Below are 22,192 nucleotides of genomic sequence, written 5' to 3' on the forward strand. Positions count from 1 at the left end.
CAATGATAAGATTGGAGTGCAGAAATGCCACCACATTACAATATATGGACTGATAAGTGACCCTTTTAGCACTTGAGAGGACAGGAAACAACAGGTAAAAACAAGGCATCTACTCTAGTGGTATGTTAATCATGTCAGCAGATTTCATTAACTAGCATTATGAAATACATATTTTGGGATTTACTTCTATAAGTTCTATTGCATAGTAATAGCAGACAGTGTATAAGAGCGCTTGCACACACACACACACACACACACACACACACACACACACACACACACACACACACACACACACACACACACACACACACACACACACACACACACACACACACATGCGCACACACACAACCCTCAGACTCCTCGTCCCATAGCCTTAAAGGAACAATTTGTATTCATCTAGTTTTTAATTGATAAACATTTGCCTAGTTCATGAGCAGCAGAGACACTGGACTGAAGTGGGAAGGAGGAACACATAGGAGACAATTGGATCAAGTCCCCCTTGTAAATCTCAAGTGTGATCGTGCCTTTGCGGCCCACCAAACAGTGAGTGGTCAGATGGGTGGGCCTTGTGCATTTTCAGAGCACGCTTATTTGTATGATCAGTCGAACGATTGTGAATTAATGAATGTTATGTTCAGGAAATCTGGAGGTCTCAGTTGGAACTGTTACCCCCGTGACCCGATTCCGGATAAGCAGTTGAAGATGGATGGATGGATGGATGTTATCAGTACAATCGCAGTGTTATGACAATTATTTGGGCCCCCACTTGCAATATCTTCGCGACCCAGTAGTGGGCCCCGGTCCATAGTTTGAGAACCACTGAACCACACACAATACACAACATATTTCTCTAATTCAGGGCAGCATTAGATTCCCATCTGCCTAGTGCCTGCTTGTTACAATTTACATTGTTGGCACGCTACTTATTTCCTGTGTGTGTGTGTGTGTGTGTGTGTGTGTGTGTGTGTGTGTGTGTGTGTGTGTGTGTGTGTGTGTGTGTGTGTGTCACTGTGTTACTTATCTCCATCTCCATCACATATCAGATTTGGATTGTGAAAAGTTGAGTAATCGGACACGAAAAAAACAACAACCCTGGAAGAGACATGTCCGGTCCTGAGATATCCTTCTAGCCAAAAACCACCGGAGACCCACATAATGTAGGTGAACTGAATATTCAGGAGTGGCTTAAATACTGTAACTGCATGAGAGCTTAGATTTCCCTGCAGGACAAAGAATCCCAGAAGCTCTGTGGTGAAGAGGCCAAACGCACTTACTCTATTGACAGCTGCCGTCATGTCTAAGATCATCTGCGTGAGCCTTCTCCTCATCATTCTAGCTGACATCTTCTGTCACGATACCGGTAAGTGGGACCTTGTTTCAAGCTTTTCTGCCTTTATTGGTAGATTTTGAAGTGAAGATGGAAAGGAAAGAGAGAGAGAGACGGGGAGAGACACGCAGCAATGGTCATCGGGAACGGGACTCTCAAATCCGCATCGCCCTGTCAGGCTGGTGCCTAGGTGCCTGGTGGGGCAAGTGGTCCCCAACTGTGATGTGTTAAACTTGTTGATGTGTCTAGTTTTTCTAATTGATGTATTGTGCTTCAGATTTTCAGATGAAAAGAATATTGAATATGTCTGTTAGTATTCCTTGATTGCAAAATTTCAATAGTTTGGGAAGGTTGTATTTATTATTATTTATTTACCTATCATTTTGATTTTTATTAAGTCATTTCACATTTATAAGTTCAAGTTCAAAGTGTTTGCTTTCCGCGAAGAAAATTGGGGCGAGTGTGTTTTGTGGGTGAGCGTTCCGGTTACCATTGACTTGCTCCATCAAAGTATGCAAGCGATGACATTCCCAGATGTTCCATTATCTTTCCTCTGTCAATAGGCACATTTGGGTTTCACTGTAAATGTATGAGGTGGTTAATAGATAATGCATTACACCTTTGTGTCAATGATTTGGTGAAATTTGTATTTTTTCGTTCGTTTACACAGTCACATCCACTTCCACTGGCCCCGGGTTGCACGTAACCAAAGGTCATCTCCGCAAGTGCAGGTGCAAAGGTGAGATATATGTGGTGGTCTGAGCCTTATGATAATTCCCTGAATATGGACAAAATGAGTTGGTGACAAATAAAACCCTCCTGAATCTGGAATCCCCCATTACTCTGTTCCTCTCAGTGTCTCCCAGTGGAAGGCTCAAGTGCAGATCCCCCCTGTTTCCCCAGACCTCTGCAGAGAGGCAGCGCTTGATCAAATGCTTCTGTTCCAAAACAAACGAGCACAGTAAGTGAACCGAAACTGTGCAAAACATAGTCCTACATTTGATTAGATATGTCACACTCACAATTGCTTCCGTATGTATGTTTAATACGAGGCCAACATTTAATTGTCTGCCTGTGTGTCTGTGTTGTATGACGTTGGGAGGGAAATTATACGAGGTATTTTCTTAACATTGTGCTATTTTCTGTGTGTTTGCATATCTGCAGAATTCAAGGAGTTCCAGCCGGTGTGCAGACGTTGGCGTCTCGGCGGTCAAACCGTTCCCCTCACGCTTGTTTGAAAGCTCCATCCACTGGACACAGTGGACAGAGAGCAACGTCTTTGTACTACTGTGGCTATTTTCAGTAAAGGTATATCATGGGGTAGATTTATTACAGGTGATTTACCTGCATTTATCTCTTTATAATTCAGTTTGAATGTATTTTTACTTTGTTCTGCAACAGTGCTTTCAAATTCAAATGTACAGCGTAGAGGTCTCCCACTTTAAATTGTTCTTTACACCAGTAGTTCCCACACTTTTAAGCTGGTGACCCAACAGAGAAATTTGATGTCTCTCCAGGACCCAAAGTGAGCAGATACAAGTTCACAACACACTTTGTGAGCTTACTTGATCTGCTATTTTCACTTTCTTCTTAAAGTTGTCTTATTATTGATTTTGTGTATTTAGGGTTTGTTAGGGTTTTTTTCCCCCCAGTCTCTCGTGCCATTGATCAATTGTAGGTGGAGTCTCATCCAGGCTAGGGTGATCATTTTTCTAGCTATCAGCAAAAGAATATTTAAAATGTAGACCACCTGTTTGTTAGCCAACCCCTCCGGAACCAATCTAATGGTAAGTCTATCTTCAGGATAACCGCTATTTCCCTGAGTATTCCCTCCCAATATTTTTTTTTCCAGTTTAGGACAGTCCCAGAAAACATGGGTGTGGTCACCAATCTGTTTGCAGTCCCTCCAACACAACGCTGTTGTGTTCATATCAAATTTGGATATCATAAAGGGTGTCCTGAAGTATCTAATTTTAAATTTCCAGCCAAATTCTTTCCACAAAGGGCTGTTTGTGATATTGTGACCTCCTTCACAAGCCGCCTCCCATTCCTCATCTTCTTTGTGAGCTTGCTTGATCTGCTATTCTCACCTTCTTCTTAAAGTTGTCTTATTATAGATTTTTTAACTGTATTTAGGGTTTGTTAGGGTTCAATTACTGGTGGGGATGGGGGGGGGAGCCTCTGCTTTTAAAAATGCCCCTGTCTGGTTGTTCTCTTTTATGACTGATGATAGGGCCTATATGCTTTATCCCAGCTTCTGGACTGGTCAGACTGAATTAAATACACATACTGTCTGATTATGTTTGATATTTACCGTATAATACTGACAATATCACAATGTAACAATTTAATTAAAGATGTATGTAAACCACATTAAACCTGGTGTCAATATTTTCAGCAAATCTTCACTGAAATCTTTGGCTATAGTTTTGAGATGTGTCGATTGAAGAGGGTTAACAAATCCTCCGTTTTTTTAAGAACAACCCTAACCCTGGTTGAGTGTAGTGTGATCAGGGACGACCCCTATGGAAGATGAGAACAGCAGGGATGGATTGCTTCATCTCGCTGGACTGATCCATATCTCATGTATTCAGATGAGGGCCGTGGGAAAACACAAGATGCCATCACAGCAAAGCTGCAAGGATGATAACGTGCTCTCCTGATCTCCTTAGACTTGTTAACAATCTATCTATTTATCTATCTTTCAATCAAACAATCAATCAAAGAAATTAGTCAAAGTCGAGAAATACTTTCATGTGAAATGAAATAATATAATACATAACAGTGTAAAATAGTGCATAACAAAATATACATTGAAACGTGACATTTCAATGCAAACACTTCAACACAATTACAAACAACATCTAGAATACCATTTGCCATATTAAGGGAATTTGTAAGTGCTGTGTGTGTGAGAGTGTTGCTTTCGTGCACGTGCAGTAGGCTACTGTGTGTGTGTGTGTGCGTGTGTGTGTGCGTGCGTGCGTGCGTGCGTGCGTGCGTGCGCGTGTGCGTGCATGGCTGTGGATGCATGCATGTGTGTGTGCGTGCGTGCGTACATGGGTGTTGGTGAGGGGTGATGCAGGCTGGTTGGGTTACAGTTCAACCAGTTGGGACAGCAGTTCTGTTTTGGGTGAAGGCATGGTGCAGGCAGCAAACAATGATTAAGATGCACTAGGCCTACTGTATGCTGTAATTCTCCTGTGGAAAAACTACTAGGTGTGTTCTTCTATATTCTAACAGCAGCCTCTACATTCTAACATAAACATCAGTAGTTATATTTGTCCCTGTGGAGACATTTGGGTCTAAGTGTACCACAGTGGAGGTGGACAGTATTATGAAAAAAATAAATAAAAAAAAATAATTGAATTTATTTGTTAATGGTAGTAAAGTAAGAATATAAGAATATTGTTCTGCCTGATTAAATATAGGTTTTAAAAAGAGTTGAATACGAAATATAAAGCAAAATAAATGCCACACATTACATTTTTAAATTTAGCTGCACAAAATATATATGAATAGCAATATTAAGGTCACTAAGACATGCAATTTTATCATCTCTTCAAAAATGTATTCTGATCCAGGGCCCTATCTCATTGCACTATAGTTGTAGTATAGTTCACACAACATGGAGGAGAGGAAACATATAAACGCTTGCACAGCAGCCCTCTAAACCATTTATCTTATTGTTGTATGCTGTCCTTAACTCAAATGAAAATGACATACAAAGGTGTTTTCTGCCAGTGAGGCCAAACATAAAGTACCTGACGCATACACTCGAGCTACACGTTTAATCATTGCATTGGAGTCAAATGACAAGTCAAGTGACAGACACACAGACAGTCAGATACTTTTCCTAAACCCTGTCTACTGTACAGTAGCGCACTGAAAAACAAGTGATGTTCAAGCTAATAGCAACAACATGCATTAGCTGCATAGTCAGCATAATGTGAGCATCACTGGTGTGTTGAGGTCAACCTAAAAGCAGATAACAATCCTGTTCAGACCTCAGAAGCATGTTTACTGTGTAAGCAGAATGTTAGAATATTAGCTGACACCGTAGAGCTGACAGGGACTCTCTGTCTTAAGACAAGTAGTAAGCACTAATAGTATTTGTACAACTCAGGGAGATGCATGGAAACCTTTTATGTCCAAAACCATTCCTTTTGAATTAAAATTGTGAAAATAGACTATATCTACAAACTCACGCCCTGTTGCATCGCAACACGTTGTGAGCTTGTAGAACGGCTATTTTCACTACTTTTGTGATTGAATACTTTATTAGCAGTTTGCATATAGGAAAGTAGAATGTATGGCTTGTTTACATTGGGGCTTTGTACTCAATTCATTGACACTTTTGTATGACAGTAGGGCATTAATTTAGGTTGAAACATGGAGATACGGTACAATGTTTCTGCCTGACAGCAACAATGCCAGATGTTATTGAGTAATTCCGAAAAAAAACAAGGGCCCACAGACATTTTCATACCCTCACAACTTAACTTTTAGCTTTTAGCTCTGGCAACTCTTGTGTGTGTGTGTGTGTGTGTGTGTGTGTGTGTGTGTGTGTGTGTGTGTGTGTGTGTGTGTGTGTGTGTGTGTGTGTGTGTGTGCGTGCGTGCGTGCGTGCGTGCGTGCGTGCGTGCGTGCGTGCGTGCGTGCGTGCGTGCGTGAACATTTCATGTTTACACCAAAACACCACGGGTTGGAACCAGGAACGCACACAAATGTGACAATCATGTCCAGTTGAGAAGGCTAGAGGAAAGTGAGAAAACACCAGAGAAAATGAGAAGCTGAAGCGTGCTGCTCTTTAGCCAGCCCAGCCAGGATATCCCCGAATATTAAAACAAGGCCTTTGGTTACCGAACACAACACCTCACTTTAACAGGTAAGTGAAGTCTGCTATTGTGTCGCCTGTCATAACACGTCTCCACCCAGTATACAGTAAGTATATGTACAGGGGACCTGACCTCATGTCGTCAGGCAACATGAATAATTCCTGAAGGCATATCATGCAACTAGACTAGAGGGACAGGCTTGCATGGTGGAAGGTTTGTCTTCTTCAAGAGATGGCATAAGAAAAGAATAATAAGCAACTCCACCTGAGTGTTTTTCTCTGGGTGAAGACATGTCGTCTCTCTAGTCTCTAGCTCTCATTGGTGTGTGTAAGTGTCACCCTGCAACCAAGGGAGAAATGCCCATGTCACATTGCGAAGCAGGCTCAAGTTACTATACATAGATGATATAGCTGTGACAAGATAGTGTGTCTTATCGTGTCTCATACATCTTTTATGAGGATTTCATGTTGATCTTAATGCATTGCTGTGTTGTAGCGTGTCGTTCAATGTGCAGTGTGTGAGGTATTGAGACTGTTGTACTGTATGTTGTCATTGTATTTTTAACAGCAGTTACTGTGTGTGTCGATGACAACATTTAATTCCTCCCAGGAACAAATCTATCCTACCCTATTGGGTACAACTTTGAGTCATCCACTCCTCTCTGATTTGCCGGGAACTATTCATAGCTACTGTACACCACGGAACCACTTTGATTGATACACACAATACTGGTCTCATTTGAGCTTCACCACAAGCAAACCATGTTTTACAAGGCATCACCAATGTGCTCTGCGGTGTAATATGACGTTATAATATTACCTCAATAGTATTTGCTCTGTGTCTACATAGAGTGAATTCCCACTTTGTGTGTACAATACTTTTTTTGTTATATTTGTGTATTACATGTTCTAGATTCTTAGGTGTCTGTACTTTCTCTGCCCTGGCGACAGTAATGAGCCCAAGTATGAGCCAGGAGTCCCAGGTAGTGACGTCCCAGCCAGGAAGAAGCGGAGCACCTGGGGAGTGGAGCACGGGACTGTGTGACTGCTGGCAAGACATGGGAGACTGTAAGTGTGTCAGCACAGACAAACACACTGAGAGCCAACTGAGCCGCCCATAAAAAAAGCAAAGGAGCCACCATCTTGTTTGTGTGTCATGTGTTCCTGAGCCGACACTGTTTTGTTGTTGTTGTTGGAATTGGTATGGTACGTTTAATGCCCTCAAGAGCAGGGGTGTAGTGCTACTTTTAAAAGCCAAAAGTAGCCGATTAACACGCTTACAACTCTCGCAATATGCGGGGGCGGATTTAGCAAACAGGGATCCCTGCAAAGTAGAATTTGGGGGCCCCCAACAAGGCGCGTGAGAGGAAAAAATATGGGAATATAAAAAATATATATATATATTTTGAAGTCCACCGACCGGGGAAAAAAGTCCACCGATGGAAGTCAAGGGTTGGCGTTTGCATATTTGACAATGCAGTACTTGACGGGCTGCTGAGCTACGTGTTGGTGTGTGTGGGGGTGGGAACAAGCTACACCGCTGTGTATGAGTGTATGTTAATAATTACACACATTAATTACTTATTTCTTGACGCCAAGATATGGTCTTTAACTACTGCTGTGAACAAAAGCCCCTTTGGTATGACTCACTTGTCTCACTGACCTTTCTAAGTACCCAAAGTCTCTTTACAGGGAAAGGAGGAACCAACTTTAATAGAGAGAGAGAGAAAAAAAAAAGAAAAATACAAAGTGCTAGATTAAAAACGACAAAAAGTTAGGCAAGGGTTGGGGAGACAGACTAAATAGACATTAATTGGGAAAGGCTATCCTGAAGAGATCTGTCTTGAGTGTGGTTTTGAAGGAAGTGAGGGAGGAAATATCCTTTATATTACCAGTAAGACTCCCTAATCGGGAGATAAGCGACCGTTGGTCGCTTATCTCCACAAATATCACAGCCTCCACCTCTCACGTCATACGGGCAGCCATAGTTACACCTGGAATGTTGAATCTCCATATATGGAGATAACCTACCCATCACACAAAGTCTGACCTCACCAGCCCATACCTGGGCATGGACGACTTATATCTCCATATACGGAGATGGCCATATATGGAGATACGATGACATCACAGAGTCCACAGCTGATGATGTGGCGTGATGTCATACAATACACAAACAAGCCCTATATAAAGGGGCAATTCTCACCAGGGAAGAGAGCATTCCCCACTAGCTGAGTATCTTAAGATGGTTGGATGTGATGATAAGCCACAAATAGGCCAAAAGTTTGTTTTACCAATTATCAAGACATACGGGCAGTTGACAGTTTGCCATTGTTACTCATTGAAGTTGAATCTCCATCTGAATCCCTTTTATGCCCATATATGGAGATCCCTGCTCTGAGTATCTGACATCACTAATCCCTTTTATGCCCATATATGGAGATCCCTGCTCTGAGTATCTGACATCACTAATCCCTTTTATGCCCATATACAGTATGGAGATCCCTAACAGAATCCATTTTATGCCCATATATGGAGATACCTGCTCTGAGTATCTGACATCACTGTGATGTCACCTGTTTATGCCTAAATATGGAGATCCCTGCTCTGAGTATCTGACATCACTGTGATCTCACCTGTGATGTCACAGTGACACATCACCTCAGTATCTGTGATGTCACAGTGACACATCACCTCAGTATCAGGCGTTACACGTATACATTGAGCAGGGCAAAGGTGTGACGTGTGTGACGGACGGACGGACGGACGGCCGGTGGAGGTTTTCATACTAAACTGCGACCTTACGGTCGCAATTAGAGTTGAACAGAGGGCCAACTTCCGTTACGCCTATGTGACGCGGCACCATGGATGTGACCTATGTCACAAACTTGACACTTGAGTGAGTCATACAAAAATTAATAATGGTCTTTGCAGTATAGCTAGTTCATACTACAGGGCACCATGGACACAGGGTTGTAAACACATAACATGTAATTATATGACATACTGATGTGATAGCAGACTGTCCCACATAACCAGGTTGAGAATTCAGGTGTGCGTGTGTGTGTGTGTGTGTGTGTGTGTGTGCGTGCGTGCGTGTGTGTGCGTGTGTGTGTGTGTGTGTGTGTGTGCGTGCGTGTGTGTGTGCGTGCGTGTGTGTGTGTGTGTGTGTGTTCCCACTTCAGTCCAGTGTCTCTGCTGCTCATGAACTAGGCAAATGTTTATCAATTAAAAACTAGATGAATACAAATTGCTCCTTTAAGGCTATGGGACGAGGAGTCTGAGGGTTGTGTGTGTGTGTGTGTGTGTGTGTGTGTGTGTGTGTGTGTGTGTGTGTGTGTGTGTGTGTGTGTGTGTGTGTGTGTGTGTGTGCGCGTGCGTGCGTGCGTGCGTGTGTTCTCTCCAGGCTGCCTGGCTCTGTGCTGCCTCCCGGTGTTCACCTGTAAGGTGACCAGTGCAGCGGGCGTGTGCCCCTGCCTGCCACTGCTGGACTGCATGGGCTGCGTGCCTCCCGCCTCCCTGGCTGTGAGGGCCACCGTCAGGGAGCGCTACGGCATCCAGGTAAACACACCCGTACGGCGTACGCACAGAGAGCAAAAATAGCAGATCTACAAGCTCATAGCGTGGCACTCGGTGCCGCGCTATGAGCTTGTATATCTGCTATTTTTGAATAGCATTGGCAACCACTATGAACCCAGAGCCTTGTATTATTTAGAGCGTTCTGCCAGTGCGGGGTCAAAACAACGCCGGTCACGTGGTTCGTGTAACTTGAAATGTCACTATTTCCCCATAGACTCCAATGCATTCTGTAAACCTCCGGTCCAACGCTCTGTCACTGTTTGCCAATAGATGTGTATGTAGAAGACCTGGCCTCATGAAGTGAACGGAGATGACATAACTCTGCCAGTCTGCTCTAACCCAGTCTACACTTAGGCCCCATTTATACAGGCAGCCAAATACAGCCTGAATCAGATCTGTGTCACATCCAGATTGGAATCTGATTTGTTCCATGTGACCATGTGACCATTTAAACCAATCGGATTCCAATCTGGATGTGGCACAGATCTTATTCAGGCTGGATTTGTCTGTCAGGCGTCTGGCTGATGCCCAAGGCTATGGCCCAAGGCTGTCCCTGTTCCGGTCTCCCCCAAGCCCCCTGTGATTGGCTGAACCGGACGTAGGGAGCGCTCGGTTGTAGTCACTTGGACCGCGCGAGGTGCACCAAAACCCAATTATCATTGCGTTTATCGTGCGCTTGCCCAGGCCTTACGGCCTGGGCATAAATATAACGATTGCATTCACCACGGCTTCGTAACTCGCCTGCGGCGCTCGGGCGCGAAGAGCAGGACCAAGGTCCGCTGGCCTTCGCGCCGCTTGCAATGTCGTGGACAATAACTTAATGTCGTGGACAATAACTGTGACATCTAACCATAAAACGAGCGCTCCCTTCATACAGAGCCTTGGTAATCTGCTGGACGCGTCTGGCAGTGTAAATGGGGCCCTACGGGTGGGTGGTGGGGAGCAGTTGCCTAAGGCAGCTGCCTTTTTTTTGTTTTTATGGCCTGCCCAATATCTGTGGCCCTTAACAAGATGAATATTTGACAAAATGATAATAATTTTGATTTTAAGGAGCTGGCTGCCATCAGTCAGGTTTAGTTAAAATTTTCACCTGATGCAGATATCAAGTGCCTTCCCACCTCGTTAACACTGCAGCTGCAAACAACTTGATTTGAGACAGGCAGCAAGCATGGTAAGTTCACAAGCCCCCATCAATAAATTGTTGCTTTTACATCTTTGTGCAGATTAGCTAAGCTACACAACTGAACTCTGATGTGTTCATTTCATGAGCTTTGGTTAGCATAGTTTGTACAGTCAGGTTATTGTTTCCCCCTATTTCCATGTCATAATTAAGTAAATGGCTCTTGGCTATAGCTGCAGAATTGTTTTTCTCACTACTTGGATGCTGTTGCTGAGGCATGCATCCAAATACTACATTTCTGGTGTGAAATGGCACGAGAGACCCCCACAAAAAGACCACCCCAAAATCGCTGCCTTTTTGTGGAGTTTGAGCACCTACCCCTTCAGGACTCTCTGCACGGCCCCTGAGTTGGCACTGTACTTTTAGCCAAAGATAGCAGATTTACAAGCTCACAATGCGTTGATGGGTTGTGAGCTTGTAGATCTGCTATTGTTCTCTCAAATATATATGGATGCTGCATGGGTTCAAGTGGTTGAGGTAAAGTCTGTCAGAAAAACTTTCTGCTGTCAATGCACACAATAAGGGTGGTGGTTGGTAAATGGTGAACCTAAAAGATAATATATCTAAAGATAAATATAATGTCATTACAGGTAAAATGTGTGGAAAAATGCTATGTCAGGTTGTGAGGTTGTGAGGATAGTGAATTAATGAAAGGACGACTTCACCCATTTAAACTCTTCGTAAGTTTGTATAATTGGTCCTCTCAAACCTATAAGCCACAATTTCTCTTCAAAAAGAATATGTGCACCGGAACAATGGACACCGTTGGCGGGGTCCATTGTGACCCTGTATGGGCCAATTGTTCTGCTCATTCTAAATTAAATAAAACGGTTATGTTAACCATTTATTATATTTTTTAACTCATAGTATGTGTCAGAGACATGTTTTCTTTAACTTGTGTTTTACTCTTAATCTTAACCATGAAGTCAGGTAGGCCATTGTTGCAACTTCCAGGCAAAACTCATTTCCTCTTACCATCTTCACTGTGCAGTCGTCTCACCATTCATAAGAAGTAGGCCTATACTTGCAAAAAGCCTAATTATCTGTCTCATTTTCTTAGAATGATTTAATAAATAGTTAAGAGATTTGAAATGTCACATGAGAGACTGCATGTAGCCTAATAAGCATAGTCTAATTCATCATATCATAGGCCTATAGACTAACTAGTGGCAGTAAAGTGTTTTGCAGGCATTAGACACAAATTAAAATGAGAAAAGACAAATTCCACCAAAAACTCTGCCCAGCTGATGAGAGAAGTCTCTTTAGCCTCTATGCTAATCATTTAGCATTAGCAGCAGCTTGTTACCATAACAGGTGGGGTCGGTTGTATACCTTTGCAGGGGCTGCACAACGGACCCCTTTTGACTAAATTCACTGTAAGACCTAAAATAACATATTGCTTTTTGATACTGAGGGTTAAAACTTACATGACATAAAAGAGGACAGACAGATGATTAAAATGAGGTATATTGTGACTGTTTGACGACTGAATTCAAAGTGCTAGACAAAAATTAGCCGACAAGCTGTTGGTGAAAAGACCTGCTTGCTTGAGAGCTGGTCCCAAAATGAAGTGAAATCAGCTTGGCACACGTTTGCAATCGTCATGAACCGGAAGGGGCTGTCCAAAGATGTCAGAAAACTGATTGGCAGTATTTTATATGATATATTATTGGTTTAAATGAAGAATATCAACTGGCCCCACTGCACAACGGGCCCCACCCTCCCCTAGTCATGATATAATCATATACAAAAGGAGGGCTGTGGACAGTGGACACTTCAGAAACCTGCCTATCAGTGACATCATTGTAGATTTCACTTCACATTATTATCGTGAGAACAATGGCTTATCGTGAGAACAATGGCTTCCATTATAGCATGCTAACTTTCCAGGAATAGAAAGCCTGCCGTTTCTATTAGCTTGAATTCCCCATCGATGATGTCACTGGTAGGTTGGTTTCTGAACTGTCCGCTGACCTACTCTGAGACCATATACCATACAGTATTATGATGAGCATTAGAGAGGACCATTGATTAAATTGAGAATGGGGGAAGTCGTCCTTTAAGATTACTGTAAACTCACATTACAAAAAAAATCCCATCATGGGGGATTTTCCATCAGCATGCATAGGGGCTCAAAACAGGGAAGTTGCGATCTTTGTTGGTATGCAGCCATTCTGTGAACCGTCAACTTCTGCTCTTGTTTTTGATAAACACTACGAGATACTGCAAGTAAATGAAAGCAATGTTTTTTGAATTCAACAACTTCAGACACAATGCGTTCCCACCACTCATTGACTGTGTTTGCCCATGGCAAGCCCTCACTCATTGCTTTGTCATGCCAGTTAATCCCAGATCTGCAGAGACCACCAGGCGTCACATTCTTAGTCACTGATCATTTCACACGGCCAATGCAAGGCAGGTCTAAGCAAAGTAAAAACAGTGCAACAGTGAATAGCCTATAAGTAGATTGTTTATGCCAGTGGTTCTCAAAGTGGGGTCCTTGAGGTGGTTCAGGGTCAAAATGATCTGTTTAATCATTTTAACCCATATCTAGAACTGTCAACGGCAAGATTACACGGCACGAGCACCGAAAACATTAACATACAGCATGGTCTTGCATTGCAGATAAGCTTAAGGATATGATTTAAGCTGTCATTACACAACGATAGGAACTTTGCACGGGTATGCCTTGCTTTTGGTGGCATCGTTGATCCTGGGAGGGAGGGGTGGGTGGCTTTGCTTCTTTTCTTTTCTTGATTTTTCGTTGTTAGTTTTAAGTTGTACATGTGTTGCACAGTATGTACATTATCTTGTTTTTTCTATTATATTTTAACACTATTTGATACTATATTCTAAAATAGACGATCTACAAGCTCACAACTCGTTGCGATGTGACACGTTATGATCATGTATAACATTTAAAATATAATACAAGTAAAGGCCCATTCCCACTGGGCCAGATAAACAGATAAAAAATATATTTCTCCATTCAAGTGGATGGTAAGATACTGATAATATTTTTTTTATCTGTGACAGATATTTTGTATCTGTATCTTACCATCAAACATATAATTTTCCAAATGTCTGTCTGTCTGTCTGTCTGTCTGTCTGTCTGTCTGAGTGAGTGTCTGTCTGAGTGTCTGTCTGTCTGTCACAGCGTTTCTCCTCAGTGGCTGGAGCAATTGATCTGAAATCGCATCACCATTAGCATATGAACACACCTAACATAACTGTGAAGCCCGTTTGTCACTTTCACAAATCATATGCTGTATGAAGTAGAGCTCGTCTTGGCTCTGACACGAGTTCGTTTCTCTCCGGCAAAACCTCTGAAGGACTTCTTATTAGACTCTCCGATGCCTAATCCTCTCTTGTATGCTATCTTGGATGCTGTGATTAGGTGCTTAGCTTAGTTATTACTATGCCTGGCTCAGGGCTTCTTCCCGTATTCAACTGGAGTAGCTAGGACAACTGGCCCCGATCTATGTGAGAAGCCGGTATATATGCGTTCCTCTGATGTCATATTGATGACATCACTCTGACACGTATGCCGTTCATTCCTGGTTGCCATTGACTCCAGCCTAACAAATGGCTACTGTCTATGACGGTAGTCCCATATGACATGATGGAATGGACTATCTCCATATATAGTGTTCCCCACATCTCCATGTTAGGCCAAACAGGTTCGCTCCATATCTCCATGTATCCAGGTCTAAATGCCCAACGTTAAGCTTGGCAACGAAACGTTCTTAACAGCCGCCCCCATATTTACTTAGGAAATATGTTAAGTTCAACGAACGTTTCTTGGTCCTAGGGCGATGAGACACCCTCGGAAGCTTGTGTGTCAGGTATTGCTCCAGACCTGATGATTTTCATCTGGCCGCCCCGTTACAGCTTATGTGTTGCACTTCCGCTCCATGCTTGATATTTTCCACCTGGCCGCCCCGTGTTGGATTCAGGGAACATGAAGGTGAATTAGCTGAAGTAGGATTCAAGTTGTTACTGAATGTCGTTCTGTCTCTATGACCTCTCAACATGTTGGACTGGTGGACTATTAACTCTCCGACTTCTCAACATGTTGGACTGAAGCATCCTGCCGTCCCATGAAGGGTCTTGCCACCTCATGAAAAGTTGGCCACCCTTGAGGGGACTGTCCGGTGTCCCCGAGTCCTGATGTCCGCAACATCTTGCTAGGTTGAGAAGGTCTTTGGTCTTGATCAACACTGTAGACTCCGTCCGTCGCTGCCCGTGTGCTCAACATCACCTTGCGCTGCCTGCGAAGCCTGCAAAAGGCCGCCCCGTATCGAATCCCCGTATCGAGCCGTATCTTTTTCCCTTTTTTCATTTTTCTTAGTCTTGTGTATTTTTTCTTAGTCTTGTGTATCTTCTTGTGTATCTGCCGCCCCCAGATTTCCTTTGGAAATATGAATGTCTCCAGGGCGATTCCATTTAAGCTTAATAATGCCTAACTCGGCACAGATATCCTCCTTCCCGTCATCCAGTGCGGGAAGGCATATGATTCTGGCCACTGGACGTTCGTAGGTCTTGCTTGCCCCCTACTTCCAGCTCCACTGACCTCACTCGGCTATCTGCTCCTATAAGGGTCCGGGATACTCTCTTGTTCCCCTGGTTCCTGCTTCCTGGTCCGCAAGATCTGCATGTCGTGCAGGGCAGACAGGTGAATCTCGAAACATCGTGTACATCTCTCCTTCAGGTCACATTCTCGTGCAAAGTGAGTTCCCCCACACCTATAGCATCTGTGATTATCACGAATCCATTTCCGTTGCTGTTCGGGAGTCAGCTTCAGGAAGGTGTCGCAGCCATCCAAAACGTGCTGGTCATGGTTACAATATAAGCAGCACCTCTGATGATTATTGGATCTCTCTTGGATCCGGGGATGCACGGAGGTTGAAGATATAGCGTTCATAACCACCGGTCTCTGGTATGGCTGGACAGCTCTGCGTGGGCTGCGTTGGTCCGTGACTCGGTGGTGTGCCCTTCGTGGACTCTTCTCACGGGAGCGTCTGAATCGGTCCCCATGATATGTCTTCAGCGGACTGTGTTGTGCCCTTGGTGGACTGTGAACCCGGGCGAATGAACCTGATCCGTCCTCCCACACTTCCATCTCTCCTTCCAGCCATTCAGCGAGGTCTCGTAGTGTGGGGACCCGAATACCCTTTCCTTGGTTGGCCCGACGGAAAGCCATTTCGATATCTGCGGGTAGCTTGGCCGTAAGTTGGACAACGTTGCTTCCACTGTCCAATTCTGCCTGTCCTGTCCCCCCTGACCTTGATAGCAAAGCCACCATTGATCTAACTCGCAGGGCATAGGTCCGGAATGCTGCCGCGTCCCTGCTCCTAATGTTAGGGCCTCGGACTATCTCACTGATGGTTCGCATCGCCAGATGATGGGGTTGGCCAAATTGCTTACGAAAGGCTCTCATTGCTTTCGTGTAGGGTCGAGATGAGTTTGCATAGGTGTCTGCCACTAACACAGCGTCTTCGAATTTGAGATGGCCCTGGAGTACATTGAACTTATACTCCTCAGATGCATGCGAAGGGAAGGAGACCTCCATGGCCCTCTTCAACTTGGCAAACTTCCTGGGGTCGGGGCCGGTGAAGTCTGGTATGGCTGCTAGCATAGCCCCCCTGTTGACCATTTCCTGGCCCTGTCCTAAGTCACGCACCGGGGAGCGTGACCGGTCTCTTCTCCTCGTCCGACGGGCTCGCCGAGACCTTGACCGTCGTCCGTGTCGGCGGTGCCTCCTTCGAGCTGACCGGCCTCGGTGTGATGAAGAGGATTCACTGTCTGTGGAAGAGCTACTCCTGTCGTTTGCTCGATGCGCCCGACGACGTGGTTCGTCCTTCCTCCTCGCAGGTAAGCTGCCATCTGTAGAAGATGAAAGGCTTCTTTCCCTTGTTGCTCTATCCGCGCTTCTACGCCTCCTCTGCCTAGGTGTTTCACTGCGAGAGCGTGTTCTCCGACTCTGCTTCTTGGGTCTGCTATCCGTCCATCTACGTTGTTTTGTGGATCTGGCAGCCCGCTCGGATGCACTAGACGCACTGGAGCCAGGACTTCGTCTCCGGCTTCTTGCTCTGGATTTAGTTTCGACAGTCGGGTTTCCTGCCGCTGTTGCCGTGTCCTGGACGGATCCAGGGCTATTCCGGCCCCGCCATCCTGAGCTGTCGGTTGCGTCCCCGTCCCTTGTACCCCTTCATAGACTTCCTTGCCTGAATGGTGCCCCTGTCGATCTGCAGGGCCGTGTTTAGGTTGTTGGTGTCCAAATCGACATCTGGTTTGGTGGCGCCCAAGTGTACCTTTAGGGGGTGGTGGTTGCCCAAGTGTACCTTCAGGGGGTGGTGGTTGCCCAAGTGTACCGTTAGGGGGTGGTGGTTGCCCAAGTGTACCGTTAGGGGTTGGTGGTTGCCCAAGTGTACCTTTAGGGGGTGGTGGTTGCCCAAGTGTACCGTTAGGGGTTGGTGGTTGCCCAAGTGTACCGTTAGGGAGTGGTGGTTGCCCAAGTGTACCGTTAGGGAGTGGTGGTTGCCCAAGTGTACCGTTAGGGAGTGGTGGTTGCCCAAGTGTACCGTTAGGGGTTGGTGGTTGCCCAAGTGTACCGTTAGGGAGTGGTGGTTGCCCAAGTGTACCGTTAGGGGTTGGTGGTTGCCCAAGTGTACCGTTAGGGGTTGGTGGTTGCCCAAGTGTACCGTTAGGGGTTGGTGGTTGCCCAAGTGTACCGTTAGGGGGTGGTGGTTGCCCAAGTGTACCGTTAGGGGTTGGTGGTTGCCCAAGTGTACCGTTAGGGGTTGGTGGTTGCCCAAGTGTACCGTTAGGGGTTGGTGGTTGCCCAAGTGTACCTTTAGGGGGTGGTGGTTGCCCAAGTGTACCGTTAGGGGTTGGTGGTTGCCCAAGTGTACCGTTAGGGAGTGGTGGTTGCCCAAGTGTACCGTTAGGGGTTGGTGGTTGCCCAAGTGTACCGTTAGGGGTTGGTGGTTGCCCAAGTGTACCGTTAGGGGTTGGTGGTTGCCCAAGTGTACCTTTAGGGGGTGGTGGTTGCCCAAGTGTACCGTTAGGGGTTGGTGGTTGCCCAAGTGTACCGTTAGGGAGTGGTGGTTGCCCAAGTGTACCGTTAGGGGTTGGTGGTTGCCCAAGTGTACCGTTAGGGATTGGATGTGGCCAAAGTGTACCTTTAGGGCTGTATCCAGTTTGATGGGGCCCAAGTGTACCTTTAGAGCCGTATCCAGTTTGATGGGACCCAAGTGTACCTTTAGGGCCACCGTCCTCGTTCAGCTCTGTCCTTTGTAGACTTTTGAGGTAATCTTGCCTGATGAGCTGGATTTCTGGAGGAACTGCAGGGCCTCTTGGCTCGCCTAATTGACTCGTCTGTAAGCCTTTGGTGCGTATGGGTTCATCCATCAGCTCACTCTGACTTGTTGGCTCCTCGCTGGGCGCTGTCCAGTCACGATCTCTTATCTCTCTCTCGGCACTGGTCAACTCTGGTGACAGACACGACTGGAAGTCTTGGTCCATGTCATCTTGTATAGGTATATCTCCATGTATAGGTCTAAATGCCCAACGTTAAGCTTGGCAACGAAACGTTCTTAACACTGTATATTAGCATTTTTATGGTGTATCTATATCTATTCTGCATCTAGCATGAGGCATATCTATTCTGCATCTAGCATGAGGCAACATGTTTAACCAGCTGTGTGTGTGTGTGTGTGTGTGTGTGTGTGTGTGTGTGTGTGTGTGTGTGTGTGTGTGTGTGTGTGTGTGTGTGTGTGTGTGTGTGTGTGTGTGTGTGTGTGTGTGTGTGTGTGTGTGTGTGTGTGTGTGTGCGCGCGCGGGGGGGGGGGGGGGTTACAGATGTTGTCCAAAAATCATGCAGATCGGTACACAGTATCTCTGTAGCCATTAAACGAAACGGGTATTTCTTACATTGATGCTCCTACATATTATGATGCAAGCACCAGTTAAAGTTACTTTCCATCCCTCATATACTGTGTGCACAGTGCACATCCCATAACCCGCACAGTGCACATCATTTCGGAGCTCATATCTTTGAACGGGTAAGGACTAGTCCACTTGAATGGAGAAATATATTTTTTTTATCTGTTTATCTGGCCCAGTGGGTATGGGCCTTTTAGAAGCCTAAGGACAGGGATCTCCATAATGGGCATGAAAGGGACAAGGATGTAATTCATTTGCAAGTGTGACTTGTGTCGCGGCAACCACACTGGTTAAACTGACACAATACGTTACGGACAAGATACAGACACGATACGGACAAGAAAAACCACTTACAGGCAGCAGCCGTTCGCAACTGGTAAAAAACCTAGCCCAACCCTACCCTCCCTGCCCCTTCCTTGTATATACTGTACATACTGATTGTTTAGACTTACTGTTACCTGCCCCTTCCTTGTATATATTGTATATACTGTACTTACTGATTGTATAGACCTACTGTTTTCTTTTTGTTCTTTACATATCTACTGCATAGTACTGTGTTCTATTTGTCTGTCATTCAATGTTATATGAGATACTTTAATGGTTTCCTGTTGAAATAAGCTTAGTCTTTTCATGGATCTCCTTTTAGTAGACCTTGTACCAGTGAACTGTACCGTCATGAATCTGTACATTTTCCTATGCAAACTTCTAATAAAGCCTTCAATCAATCAATCAATCAATCAATCAATCAAAGATGTGCCGGTGTTCATAGTTAACTGCGACCTACAGTCGCAATAAAATATATATATTTTTGAAAACATTTTAGCAACACATCTTGAATGGGGGGTCCTTGATGCGAACATGTTTGATAAGCACTAGCAGGTCTGTGCAGTGAACAGAAGGAGGTGTGGGCTGAGGCAGGAGCTGGAGGGCTGCCTCAGAGAGGGGAGAGCAGGTGACTCCTCTCTCCTGGCTCCTGTGTGTGGAGGTGGAGTAGAGTGGGCTGTGGACTGTTTTCAATATACTGCACGTCTTGAGGCATGTACTGTAGGTAGAAGCTATCTGAATGGGTTCCCAGATTGCAGTGAAGCAAATACTGTGTGTGTGTGTGTGTGTGTGTGTGTGTGTGTGTGTGTGTGTGTGTGTGTGTGTGTGTGTGTGTGTGTGTGTGTGTGTGTGTGTGTGTGTGTGTGTGTGTGTGTGTGTGTGTGTGTGTGTGTGTGTGTGTGTGCATTTATTATAATTTTTTCACCAAGCGCTGTCCCAACAGAGCTTGGAGAGAATCCTATTAATTTATGATACATTCTATTTCTGAATATGTAGGTGTACTGTGTACCCTCATGTGTCATGGGAACTGTAAAAGTCCAATCTGGGATTTTTATTAACATAATATAAATCAGGGTTATACATTCTAAAAGACTCATTTGTAGAAACAAAAAAAAAACTATATTGATGTCGAATGGCTTGTCCTCTATGAAACAAATTAACAATTAGGATCAAGTATTGTAGACACAAAGGTGCTGAAATACACTGGAAGGTGGTTCGGGCTTTGTAAAAGTATTGAATAATATTGTCATTATCAATCCACCTTGATGGGTTAGCTGCAGTAAATTCATTCTGTCCTAAGAGGGAGCTCTTGCACATCAGAAACATTTATTTCCCTCCAATTCCTTTGGCTCAATTTGTTGTGTGTGTTGTGTTTGTATATTCGGTTTGTTCTTCATTAGCTAAAATGTTATTTGAACCAATCTTTATGGTAAAGACATACTGTATATCTATACAATATTAGCCTACATTTGTAGTGGTTGGAAGCGATCTAGTCTGTCAATAAATGTAGACCCTGCATGGTGTTGGTAGGACACAGACACCTACTGACTGCTGCCTGAAGCTCATAAGGGCAATACTCCCTGACCAAACAGGGATTCCAAAAGGAGTTCATCAGGGGGCCCCTAAGCCTTTGTGTGAACTGCTGCTGTTATATACTGTATGCCAGGGTTCCCCAATAGGCGGCCCGCGGGCCATTTGCGGCCTGTGGGGGGCTACTGTCTGGCCCCCACCAACCCCAGTAATAATGGTGGTGTAAGAGCAGCAACAAAACTAATATATCGTCATTGTCGGGTGGAAAACCTGTATCTCAAAATGTGTATGTTCTTTTGCAAGGTAAAGCTCTGCTTCATCAAACAAGGCCGTCGCACAAAAGTGGTGAAAACAGCAGATCTACAAGCACACAATGGCGTTGTGTGCTTGTAGATCGGCTGTTTTCAATAGTTTAAATCATTTTTACAATGATAAATGCAAAACGAACGGTTTTGGACATTTTTCACCCGACAACGACAATATCCGAACTGTCACTGGAGTAGCGGGAACGCCACTGTCGCCATGCACCTGCAATGTTGTGGCCCTCTGCTTGATACCCTAGACATAATTTGGCCCTTGGGGAAAACTAATTGGGGAACCCTGCTGTATACATTTCTTGTCAAAGGGGTTAGTCATTCACAATCACTGAGCCCCAAAAGTCTGACTGGAAAAACTGAAGGAATGGCCTAAACATTCAGATGTTCCTGTGGGATTGTTTTCCTGTGGGACTTTAGAGGGGAGTCCTGTTGAGATGCAGGTGTGTTAAATGCCATATGCATGTGCCCTATAGATCCTCTTGCAGTTCAACATACATATTGACTGCAGGTTAGTGTAGCATACCTGCTGGCGGTTTGGGGGTCCTTTTACAAGTCTGTGCCCAGGGGACCTTTGTCTGATAATATGGGAGTTCCGTCATGACAGAGTGGTAGAAGTTAGGTTTTCCGCTCAGGGTTGAAATCCTGGGGGGTGACATGAAAGTTAAGGATCCCAGCTTTACATTTTATGTTCAACTTTCCCACCTATTTGCTCACAGCTCTTTCTGTGTTTCTGTTTTCCAGGGAGGCGTGTGGAGCGACTGTTTCTATGGTTGCTGCTGCTATCCTCTGTCTTGGCTCCAGATCTCTCGTGAGCTGAAGAGACGAGCAGCCAGCCACGCCAACTCCTCTCTGTCATCCTCCTCTTCAGTCAGGTACACTGCTCTGACCTCCCTGCAGGGGGCACACTTGATTTAGACTGTATGGTTTTGGCTGGTACAATCTGTGATACAAACACTTTGCTGTGCAGAAGTTGGCATGTGTTCCTATAATAAGCTCACACGGAGAGTCACCCTTTAGTCACCCTTCCTGTAGCCACTCCCTGTTTTGCATGAACTCCAGCTACTAATGATTTTTACACACAGGGGACAAAATGTATCCCACAATGGAAATTCTTAATTCACGATGATAATACATGTGGTTTTAGA

General features: G+C 44.8%; 1 protein-coding gene across 1 annotated transcript; it reads left to right on the forward strand.

Annotated features, from left to right (window-relative positions):
• Nucleotides 1-1,299: 1,299 nt before the first annotated feature.
• Nucleotides 1,300-21,962, forward strand: LOC308297833 (placenta-specific gene 8 protein-like; the record flags this gene model as incomplete). Its single annotated transcript, XM_080741400.1, has 6 exons — nt 1,300-1,366; nt 2,190-2,294; nt 2,498-2,527; nt 7,122-7,238; nt 9,577-9,731; nt 21,789-21,962. The coding sequence occupies 6 exons, from the start codon at nt 1,300-1,302 to the stop codon at nt 21,960-21,962; spliced, it is 648 nt and encodes a 215-aa protein (XP_080597526.1).
• Nucleotides 21,963-22,192: the final 230 nt, after the last annotated feature.

Source organism: Nannobrachium achirus (genome assembly GCF_963921795.1).
Source record: "Nannobrachium achirus genome assembly, chromosome: 14".
NCBI classification, from domain to species: domain Eukaryota; kingdom Metazoa; phylum Chordata; class Actinopteri; order Myctophiformes; family Myctophidae; genus Nannobrachium; species Nannobrachium achirus.